At 28.5% G+C, this 11,640-nt stretch overlaps 1 protein-coding gene across 1 annotated transcript; it reads right to left on the bottom strand.

Moving 5' to 3' along the window:
• Positions 1-607: 607 nt before the first annotated feature.
• Positions 608-3,074, bottom strand: LOC126679888 (actin-depolymerizing factor 5-like). Its single transcript, XM_050374900.2, has 3 exons — positions 2,974-3,074; positions 2,620-2,879; positions 608-1,002 (listed from the first exon to the last, which is right to left on the bottom strand). Exons 1-3 carry the CDS (start codon positions 2,992-2,994, stop codon positions 852-854), a joined length of 432 nt encoding a protein of 143 aa, XP_050230857.1. The 5' UTR covers positions 2,995-3,074; the 3' UTR covers positions 608-851.
• Positions 3,075-11,640: the final 8,566 nt, after the last annotated feature.

Below are 11,640 nucleotides of genomic sequence, written 5' to 3'. Positions count from 1 at the left end.
TTTAACTAAATTTAAATAAATTTTAAAAATATACAATTAATATATGCGAGACATGGAGAATGTTTTAAACAAATTTCCAAACGCAAAAGACGTTAATTTAATTTTTCAGGGTACAATTGAAACACAAAAATGCAAAATAGGGTAAAATTGACAATTTTTCAACGTCAGGGTATGATTGAAAAGGGGCTAAAAGGTCGGGGTTTTTTAAGACATTAGGCCTTTTTTTTATAAAATACTAAGCCTTTTTAATTCATCATATTAACATGATTTATATGGGAATAGTTACTATAAAACTAATAAAAATCAAGTAAATGGTAATTGTGGTCTACGAATTGGTGATGTGAGGTCAAATAACTCACTTTTAATCATTTTAATTCAATCAAAAACAAAAACAATATTTTAATTTCTTTTTAAATCAATTAAGAATAAATGTGAATCATCTTTGTTTATGAACTTGTTGATATCTACAATATAAAAATGTTGTCCTCATATGACTAAAATATTCGAAAACGAGTTATTTAATCCCGAATCAGAAATTCAGAGACCGAATTGCTCAGTAGAAATCTCTTTGTCGAGCAATATAACTATAGTAAAAGGGCGAAGGTACTTTTGTTAGAATCAAAATGGTGCTTTTGAAATCTCATTACCACATATAGGAAATAAATATTTACTATTACAGATTAGAAGTTGAACTTACATTAGTGCCAAAAACCAAGAAAAGTGAAAAACAAAGGAAAATTAAAGTAACAAAAGCACATCAGAATGGGAATTATTATATTAATAAAGAAAGGGGTAAAAGATGGTATTAATTAAACTAATGAAGTGCAAGTAATTGGTAATTATGATCATAATTATTTAGCTCTATCTGTGATGAGATCAAATCCCATCTCAGTTGGGTCAGTTGCTTGTAGTTCATAGTGAACGCCCTCCAGTGCTCTCCTCAGTCCAGCTTTTGAGGTCGCATATAGCATTTTTGCTCTAATTCTTGATGCTGTTGGAGACCTGAAAATTGAATTATATATCCAAATTAACATCCAAATTAGTCTATATACTAGATTTTATTGACAAGCATAGCACATGAATATTATTTATTTGATCCATTATTTATTATTTATAATTTTATGTTTATTTTTAATAATAAATTTACTATTTAAATAGTGGTTTCAACTTGTGTGTTATTTATTTGATCCATTTTAATTAAATGATTTATAATTATTTATAGGTTCAAAATAAAACTGAATTTTAAATTACTTAATAAAGATTAATAGTATAATTTTACATGTTATCTATATACATTACAATTATTATTTAATTATTTTTTAATGATTTGTAACTTGAATGAGTTTATTTTATATAATTCTTTATAACATGAATTTAAATTTAAATTTTCTTATAATTATTATAAAATTCTATTAGTTTTAGTATTTATATAGTGTTTGAATATTTCTATTACTAAATAATAATAAATAAGATTTAACATAAAATATTGATATAATTTGCATGTAACCAACCTTAACAAAATGGGGGTCCTTTCACATACTATATACCATGCTTTGTAAGTATCCAACAAGTTTGTGTACAAGTGAAAATGAAACCACCCAATAATGATTGACACAAATGACACTGCACCTAATTAGGAATGTACCTAAAACAGCATCTGGAATAGACTTGGATTGGATCATATAGACTATACACCATCAATGAATAATAATTATATACCAACATTAGGATTAAAATAATTAATTAAGATGCCCATTGACTTATATCACAATTATTGCCCCTAGTTTTAGTGTCACTATAGCATCAATCTCACCTCTAGTAACCTACATCTCTCTCTTTCTTTTATGTTTTATCATCCCAAAACTTTGATTAGTTAATAATCATAGGTGAAATCATACTAAATACGTTCCAGTCTCCAGAAGCATAGCCCAGGTCATGGGTTCGATTCCTCCCACAAGCGCTCCCCCTCTCCAATTATTAAAAAAAAAACATTATAATTTCATCAATTTTATAATTAATTGTGAATATAATTAATTTATTATGCATGTTTTCATTTATAATATTCGAATTTTCGGCACTTATTTTTTTCATTTACTATTATATTCTAGGGTCTTTCTATGGTTATTTTGTTTTTTACAATTATCACAGTTACATGAATAGTAATTACTTTCATCCAACGGTTAAATAAACAAAGTACACTGAAAACAAATTACCCGTAAAATTCCCCTAAATTTCATTAGTTGAGGTACCTCGACCGCAGTATCTTTCAATACTTATGGCTTAAAACGGCATTCATAGAAATTGTTGTCATTATAAAATAACAATCATTTCCTCAAAAAAATAAAAAAAAAATAACAATCATTTAAAAAAGTTAAATTCACTAGACCAAATATTTATTTAATTATATCCCCACCCACCTAATGATAAATTAATAACTTTGTCTAAATCTGAGAATCTACTATTCGAACCACTTAATCACTGTTATAATAAAAAAATTATTTAGTTGTGAGTATTTTAAAATCATTAATTGATTAATTTAGTGAAATCTTTTAAACTGAATTATCAAAACAAATCTAATGGTAAGATTACTTGTAATCAAAAGAGAAAAAGAGGACAAACCATGCAATAAAGAAGATCTTGCTTTTGCGACAATTATCAATAGTGACGAAATCGAAGTCGAAAACAGCATATCGGCAGTCATCGTCCGGCAAAGATTTCGCAAGCTCATCGTATCCTTCGCCCGGACCACCGACCTTATCAACGGTGACCAATCTCGATTTCTCGTCGATCTTGAACACTATGAATCGGTGAACTCGTTTCCACTTCATCTCCATGAACGAGTTTTTGCACTCATCAGTGACCCACATCCCAGTCGTCGCCTGATCATACCAAAAGAAAACACGACAAATGAATTAAAGTAAAATGAGTTAATTGTGAAGAGAATTGGGATTAATGAAGAAAAAAAAAGTGTACCATCTTGAAAGCCATCGCCATTGGTGTTTGTGTGAAATGGGTTGAGAAATGTTTGTTTGATTAGTAGAAAAGTGGTATGAGTTTAGTGGAGTGACACTTGGTCTTTATATAAAGTGTTCAAACAAAAATGCCACTACATTTTGCTTTATATTACATCTTTATCCTTACTCCTATATCTCTTTATTATTATTTATCTTTTTTTTTCCCATTTATTATTATTTATCTATACTATATATAAAAGCACGGATGGGAGGGACAGACAAATTTACTGAATAATCTTTTTCATTTTATTACTAAATAAAGGTTTTATAGTCATTAACTAATTACTTATTTAATTAATCACTATTATAATTAAAGTCCTAATTACAATAGGTAGCTAAATTATCTCCAATTAGTTTTTAGTATGTAAAAAATAACTAAATTGTCTCCAAATTGGTAGGAATACCTATCTTTTAGATTGATTTAATTATAAAATTAAAATATTATATTTGGTCAATATATTATTATTTATATTTCTATCTTGCTATTTTTAAAGATATTATTAATAAGATTAAGTTAATTATTTAATTATGGTTATTATAAAACCAAAAGAAGAATAAATTCAATATAGAAAAAAATTAAATAACCGAATATATTATATTTGCTTTTACAAAAATTCTTAACTAATTTAATATTAATTATAAATAAAAAATTGATATAATTACAATAAATTTACTAATATGTAGATTGACGAGTTATGTTACGAGTCACGTGCATAGCACGTAATGCGAAATTAGTTTGTTTAAATACAATTAAAGGAAAGAGGTTTATTTTTTTAGGAATAAGTCACATTTAGGATTGAGCAAAATTCGAACCAAACTACAAAGTCAAACTAAACTGATCAAGAATTAAAAGTGAAGTGGTTAGAGTGATTAAAACGGTGAAATTTGATTTAGAGTTTTTAAAATTTACAGTTTTCAGTTTCAGTTTAGTTTTAGACTTTGGTGAACCAAACCGAAAACGAATTTCCAATATTTTTTTATTTTTTACATATTTATAAATTAAAATACTAAAATTTATTATTAATTAGGACTTTTGCTACAAATTAATGTTAAATCATCATTAATAATTATTATATTTAATAAAGATATTAATTAAAAATTATAGTTTTAATGATGATAAATTAAATTTTTTTGTTTACGGTATAAACTGAACCAAACCAAAATTTTAGTACACCGAACCGAAAAAATCATAAACCAGATAATTTGGTTTGCTTTTCGAAATTTATACACAAAACCGAACCGATCGAATTATACTCACCCCTGGTCACATAAAGTAATCTTCTCCTAAATACTAAGAAATTGAAGGAAATTACATTCATATTCGGCCTAAAATTCAAATCATTATTTATCTTTTATGTAAATTTTATTAGTGTATTCTTTAAAATTAATTAAAATTAGTGTTAATTTTATTAAATATGCAAGTTGGTGTTAAAATTAAAAATAATGCAAACATTTGGAGTATTTTGACAATTAAGCATGCATCCAATAAAAATGTGTGTATTTCAAGTGTTTCATATTATAAATTCAAAAAGAGATTCAATTTAGTCATTTAATTTAAAATACCCTCCTAAATTATTTATACTATTACGAAAAAAGACATTATTTTGTCATTTTTTAAAATTTATTTATAAAAATAATGTAAAATTTTAAAAAAGTATACTTCATACTTGATCATTTAAACATTTTTTTTATATTTTTTAATTTATTTGCAAAAATATTTCATTTAAAAAAATACCAGAAAACGTCAAAAGTACACCGCCGAAGTCCAGTCACTTGAATTCCGTGGAAATTTTTGGTCAACGGCGGTTAACGCGCGATCAATACTTGGTCAATGGATGGTATTTACTGTTGACCACTTGACTTTGTTGACTGTGATATATATGTGTTTTATAAGTGTTTATAAAGTGTATATTAAGTGTTCTCTTAGTGTTTTTTTTGATGTATTACTATTATTAGCATTTTGGTGTATATTTAATTTTGTTGATTGTTATTTATGAGTTTGTTTTTAGTGTTTATTAATTATTAAGTGTTCTCTTTGCTTTTTTTTCAGTGTTTTTATATGTTTTTCTTTGTATTATTAATTTCGAAATAAACCAAAAATAACCCAAAAGTTTATAAATCTAAAGTAAACTGGTTTAGTTTTGGTATATTTTCTGTGTATTTTGATTCAGTATTTTTGTAAATATTATTTTCTAATATCTCAAAAAATCCACTTTCCTTACCAGTATTTTATAAATAATTTTATTTGTGTATTTCTAATAAATTCTTAACTGTTATTTATTTTTATTACTTTGTTGGTAGGTTGGACCTACATTCTTCAATCCAAGAAATATTGCCTAGTCGCAATACATCTTTTATTATATGACAATCGTCGCCTATCTTCATCATCGTGATCTGATAATTCGTGTGAGCATGACTCTCTAACCGTACCCCCGCGCAAAAGCTGAGTTCTTCCCTCGCGCGAGATCCTTTCAAAAGACATATATATCGTTGGAAGGTTGCAAGTCAATCATGTGTCATTTATATTTAATCACATATCCTTCTTAGGACTTGGAATCGCTATTGATAAATCAAAAAGATGAGCTAAACCAAGTATCCAACCTTTTCCCTGAAAAGATTTCATATTCAATCTCGTGAACTACTAATTTATTCGATGTCAATATATACCGAAACTTAGACTAATGTATATGTTAATGATTTACTTTAATTATTAGTTTTAACAAAAATTTATCCATTTTTAATGTTTAAGTAACTACTGATAGTTTGTTGTTCTTTTTTGATGAAAGGTTTGTTGTCCTTTCTTTATGAAAAGTATGTGGTCCCTTTTCTAAAGGGTTGGTCGGGTGGTGATGATTGGAGATTATGACGCTAGTTTCAGTTAGTGGACATTGAAAAAGTTTAATCGAGAATTTCATTTAATTGACAAAACAGTTAGTAATTTAGTTTTTGTTTTCGTAAATAGATATGCAAATCAAATAAGACGTGTAAGCATATTAGTCTGTTCCGTGTCAGGTCATCGAGTTTAATTTTTGAATTTTTTTAAATTTCTTACAAATATAAATATTTCAGATTCTATTTAATGAAATTTGACGTATTAAAAAAAAACTCATGGTAGTTGCTGGTTGTAATTGAGTTGAGGTAATGAGTGGTTGTATGCTGTTCTTTCTTATCAATAACGGTTTAATTGAACAAAAACAAATATATAATATTGATAATTTATACATAAATAACAATTTTAAAAATAGAAGTATTTTATATCTTAAATCAGATAAAAAAATAAGGTTAATTGCAAATTAAATCATTAACTTTATCCTAATTTGCAATTACAACACGAACTTTATAACTTGAAAATGTCAGTAGCCAACTTTTATTTTTTGGCAAATTAATACACCGACCAATCAAGCAACATATGTGGCGGTAAATTATAATGTCCACGTCAGTGTTTTTTTAGATCGGTGTATCAATTTGGCAAAAAATGAAAGTTAATTACTGACATTGTCAATTTTTAAAATTCGTGTTGTAATTATAAATTAGAATAAAATTCGTAATTTAATTTGCAATTAACTAAAAAATAACAATATTATTATGGGGGACGGAATACGAAAATAATTGATTAGAAAACAGTGTATATATATTACCAAAATTAGGAATGGAATCACAATTATAGTAAGTTATTTCCCTAATGATATGGAACAATTATAGTAAGAATTGGATACTTACCCAAGAAAAAAAAATCCTTATATTATGGTTTTGAATAGGTCCACTCAAATGATGTTGGGATTCCTTTACTCTCTTCTTTCCCTTTCAAGTTTCAATTCTTTTAGTCTCGTGCAATAGTAAAAGCTTTTACAAGAAAAAGTTACAAACCCTTTTTCCTTCTTTATTTCAATTTTTTCATTTAATTTAATACTTTTATCTAATTATCTAATTTATTTTATTTTTTTAATTTCTTTTAAAATAATATGTGGCTTAAATAAAAAAATTAATAATTATGAATATGATGCATTGGTTAAAAATAGTCTTATAAAAGTATCAAATTAAATAGTGTTATCTTTGCCTCCAAAGAACTACCGCGGTAAAAAATTTAAAAATTTATGTCATTTTTATCTTGTCATGTTAGCTCGTCAAGCTTGGCTTTTATTGAACCACAACAATACCTTGTGTTAGAAGATCTTATCGGCCAAGTGTTTTCCATTTGAAAATTTCCTCGGAATCTATTTGGGGTAATAATCCAAGCTTCATACGGAGAAGCATTTACTTAACACGGGATCTTATGTATAGAAGGGTTCGTCATATTGTTGGGCTTGGCATAAATACTCGAATTTGGTCCAAACCCTTGGCTAGTTGTGATTTTGGACCTTAGTTACCTTTGAAACCGGAATTAGCTATTTTTATTGATGATTATTTATCTTTAGCAAAGCAATTAGATAACGTTCGCTTTATTTTTGTAAGATGATTCGAATGATGCGGCACATTTTTTAGCGCAAACTTCCCGTTCTATGCTAGCTTAGCGCATAATTGGCGTGACAACTTTCTGACTTTTTTCACATATAACTATTTAAACTTACAAAAAAATATTACTCTTTTATTTTATTTTTATTTTTAAAATACTAAATGTTTCCTTTTTAATTGAATTACACTATTACATGACATATCTACTTTTTAAGATGTTTTTTTTTTCAATCTTCTATATTTGGTTAAGCATTAATTTTTAAATATTTATGGGCTTATATGGTAAAGTGAGTTAAAAATAACAATGGGGACCTTTGTTTTCCAAAAATCAAGGGGCGTCCACTGCATTGTGTACTCTAGTTTGGTAATTTGGTATTTTGTGTTAATTATCGTTTTAATTTGCCTAAACAACAAAGCAAATTTGCCCAAATTATATTATTATTTGGGTCAACTAAGATTTAACCTTCATCATTGATTTACAGCTCTGACTTTAAATGTCATGTAACGTATTTTTTTGGGTTAATTCCTATATCATCATCTAAGTTTGGTGTATTTTATACTTTAGTCCTTTGTGTGTTAAATTTGACAATTTTCCACAATATTTAAGGATGATGATAGATCAAGTTTGGGACGGACTTAAGATATTCTTATCCAACCCTTTTATAAAATTATCAAAAAAATTATATAACTTAAATTGTATAAGTTATGTTTAATATATATCTATCTAATGGTTTTGTCTATTAACTTAAATTGTATAAGTTATGTTTAATATCTATCTATCTCAGGGCGTTTCAGAGTTCGACCTAATGGTTTTGTCTCACCGAGCCACAATGTTGGACATCGAAGCTCGGAAGGTATCGTTCGATGAATCTCGTCCGGTGCTGGGACGAGATATGACTTTATCTCTCGTAGCTCGGTGACCCCCTTAGACACTAGGTCGGTAACTCGATTTCAGCTGGATCCGGACTATGACGTCGAACATCATAGTTTGGGGGGATAGCTTTACGGGAGTTGAACCCGGGGTTCGGGCGAGGTGCGACTTTGTTTATTTTTTCTCGGTGCCCTCTATGGACATCAAGTTTGCAAATTGCTTGATTTAGCGATTCTTGTTTTCGGCGAGGTTGCTTCGCCCCTACGAGATGTTATCACTACGTTATCATGACCCAAACCCATATAAATTTAATCCAAACCCGCTTAATTTCGTGTCATGTTGTGTTAACGGGTCGTGTAGAAAATTGTCAGCCCTAGTTATAAATGTGGGAGTAAAGTTGATCTTTTGCTCTTTAACACCATCTTATTTAAGGTTGAAAAGCTTAAAAGTAATAATAATAAACACAATTTACAAATAAGTCAAATGTATTGTTCATAAAAACATGAGGAATTACGTGACAATCTCAAGATAGTGAAGAACTAAACAAACAAAAAGAAAAGGGTTTATGCAGATAATAGGATGGTCCCATCTCGGATAGCACTCCCACGTCCTTCGTATCTTTATTTCCGACTCTTTCAACTATGTGAACCTTTGCGTAAAAGCAAAGTCATAAAAAGGGGAGGGGAAATAATATTACTATAGGAAAATACAAGGTTAAAAATCCACATATGGTGGCAAAATTAGAAAATGAAGAGAGCAAAAACGAAAAAAAAGGAAAGAAAAACGATTAACAAAAATAATAGACGACTTAGGAAAAAAAAACATCACAAAATAAATTACAAAAATAAACGAATATAGCATGTGATGGAGCCATAAATTTTACATAAAAAGTAAAATTTTACTTTGTCGAACGATATAGATTATAATTAAAAGTTAACAATATAGATTATAATTAAAAAAATTAACCAAATTGAATTGTGCAAATTTATTATAAGATTTTTGTTATTCATAAACACTAAGGTATGTCGTGGGATAGATATGCATTAGATTGAAAAGTGTATATTCCACTAGAAGCTACTTTTAGCCAAAAAAAAAAACTAATTACAACTTTTATCCTATCGGAAATTACAGACGTAAATTTCCCAAAAAAATAAATTTTGATTCCAAATGTCTTAATTGGAATGACCGTTAATTAAAATTTTCTTTTTTACATTTTGTCCTCCTGATATTATTTTCTGACTACGTCACTGTCTATAAATACTCGAACTGATGGAAGAGGAATGGTGAACTTACACTCGTTCCTTGCTCAGTCCCCCATGACAACCGTAAATTGATGGTAAGAAAGTCGGCCGCTCATTCGCTCTCTTTAGTTCTCCCTTGCATTTATATAGTATATAAAAGCTTTTCTTGGTGTAAATGAAACAAGGCACGTACTACACCCTAACACCGAATCTGTTCAGGTTCTTTTGCCTACTTACATTTTCAGATCAAATATTATTAAATCATTAGAAAATATAAAAGGGTTTTTGCATATGTAGGATAACTCCAAGATTTCAAATCCCCAGGCTTGAGTTTTCCCACAAACTTGTCGAATAAAAAGAGTGGTAGATTTAACCAACATCCCAGCATAGCACCCTGTAAAATGCTAACTGTTTGCTTATAGACTTTATCCCCAAATTATATACACCAAAAGAAAATGGACTCCAAACACTAAAATCCATCAAACCCGTAGGTGAAACATGCTGGTGGTGGCCCTCTTTTCTTGTGGAAAATGGAATACTAATCTCACCATTCTGGATAGTCCGGACATTTCATTCAATTAAAATTTGAAATTTAGCGTTCTAGACGCAAAATTTTAAGTTCAACATAAAAAACTTTAAAACAACATTGCTCCGTGTGTTTGTATCCAAACCTCCGGTTTGTTCGTGTCTGTGCTACTTGACCTATTACTTATTTACGAATAATTATTCATCACAGCGCTGTGTCACGCTACTCGTGAAACTAATTGATGAGGCATTTGCAATGTTAGGAAGCTTAATGATAAAAAAATATTAAGTATACATACAATATTAATGTAGATGACACAGGTCACACCGGTGTCTAGTCTACTTATCAACTATCTACTGGTCCAATGAATATGGTTTACTCTATTTCATTTTCATATAGTGTATGGCTTCTTCTTAATGGAACTACACCAATTAGTGGTGCTGCTTATTCCTCATCACTTGGTTAGGAAATTTTCATATGTAGACTGCTTGATTTTGCAAAACATGATGGCCCAGCTTAGCAAACTAGCTGGTAATTAAGGACAATGGGAAAAATTCATAACTCCTTTGTGGGAGTGAGCATTATCATGTGATTTCTGGATTATAGGGGCTGGAATCATGCAATTACATAGATGTGTGCATTCAGTTTGATTTGATTCACTAACATCTAAAGCCAAATCAATCTAAAAAGATTAAATCAAAATCAAATCATGTTAAATGTCTTTATAAAGAGCAAATTACTTTAAGGTCCTCTAGTTGTATTAAAATTAAGGCTTAATGTTTTAAAAACCCCCGACCTTTTAGCCCCTTTTCAATCATACCCTGACGTTGAAAATTTGTCAATTTTACCCTATTTTGCATTTTTGCGTTTCAATTGTACCCTGAAAAATTAAATTAACGTCTTTTGCGTTTGGAAATTTGTTTAAAACATTCTCTATGTCTCGCATATATTAATTGTATATTTTTAAAATTTATTTAAATTAATTAAGAATTTAAATTAGTGTTAATTTGATTATGGTTTTTAGTTAGTTTTTAAAAATAAAGGACTTATTTGTACTTTTTTAAATAAAAAAGAATTTAATTTCATGTTTAGACTTAATTAATTGAATGATTTCATCATTTAAGTAAAAAAATTAACAAAAAATAAAATATTGGGGTACAATTGAAAACGGAAAATTCAAAAGTGGGTAAAATTGATAAATTTTCAACGTCGGGGTGGAATTGAAAAAAAGTTTAAAGGTGAGGGGTTTTTGAGTGCTTAGGCCTAAAATTAATAGTTTGATGTTCATTGTTTTAAAATTCTATTTAGTGGTCTCTCACTTTCAATTTCGTTAACTATTAGACCCTTCTGTTAATTTCAGCACTTACTTTCAAACGATTTGATATCCCGTTTTTATTTTTGTTAACGATTTGGTTCCTCACTTTTATTTTTGTTAATGATTTGGTACCCCATTTTTCAAAGTATTTGGTATCCCACTTTCAATTCCTTTAACGATTTGGTATCCCAAAATAACAGAAGGGTTTAATAGTTAACGGA

The sequence above is a fragment of the Mercurialis annua genome, linkage group LG5 (genome assembly GCF_937616625.2).
Source record: "Mercurialis annua linkage group LG5, ddMerAnnu1.2, whole genome shotgun sequence".
NCBI classification, from domain to species: domain Eukaryota; kingdom Viridiplantae; phylum Streptophyta; class Magnoliopsida; order Malpighiales; family Euphorbiaceae; genus Mercurialis; species Mercurialis annua.
The sequence above is the reverse complement of the archived record's forward strand: the minus strand, read 5'-3'. Positions and strand labels throughout refer to the sequence as shown.

Bases quoted from the DNA above. Each gene is read 5' to 3' on its own strand.
- LOC126679888 (XM_050374900.2), bottom strand. From the start codon at position 2,994: ATGGCGATGGCTTTCAAGATG. The intron at 2,880-2,973 runs GTACACTTTTTT...TGGTATGATCAG, and splicing joins TGGCGATGGCTTTCAAGATG to GCGACGACTGGGATGTGGGT. The intron at 1,003-2,619 runs GTTTGTCCTCTT...TTCAATTTTCAG, and splicing joins AAGATCTTCTTTATTGCATG to GTCTCCAACAGCATCAAGAA.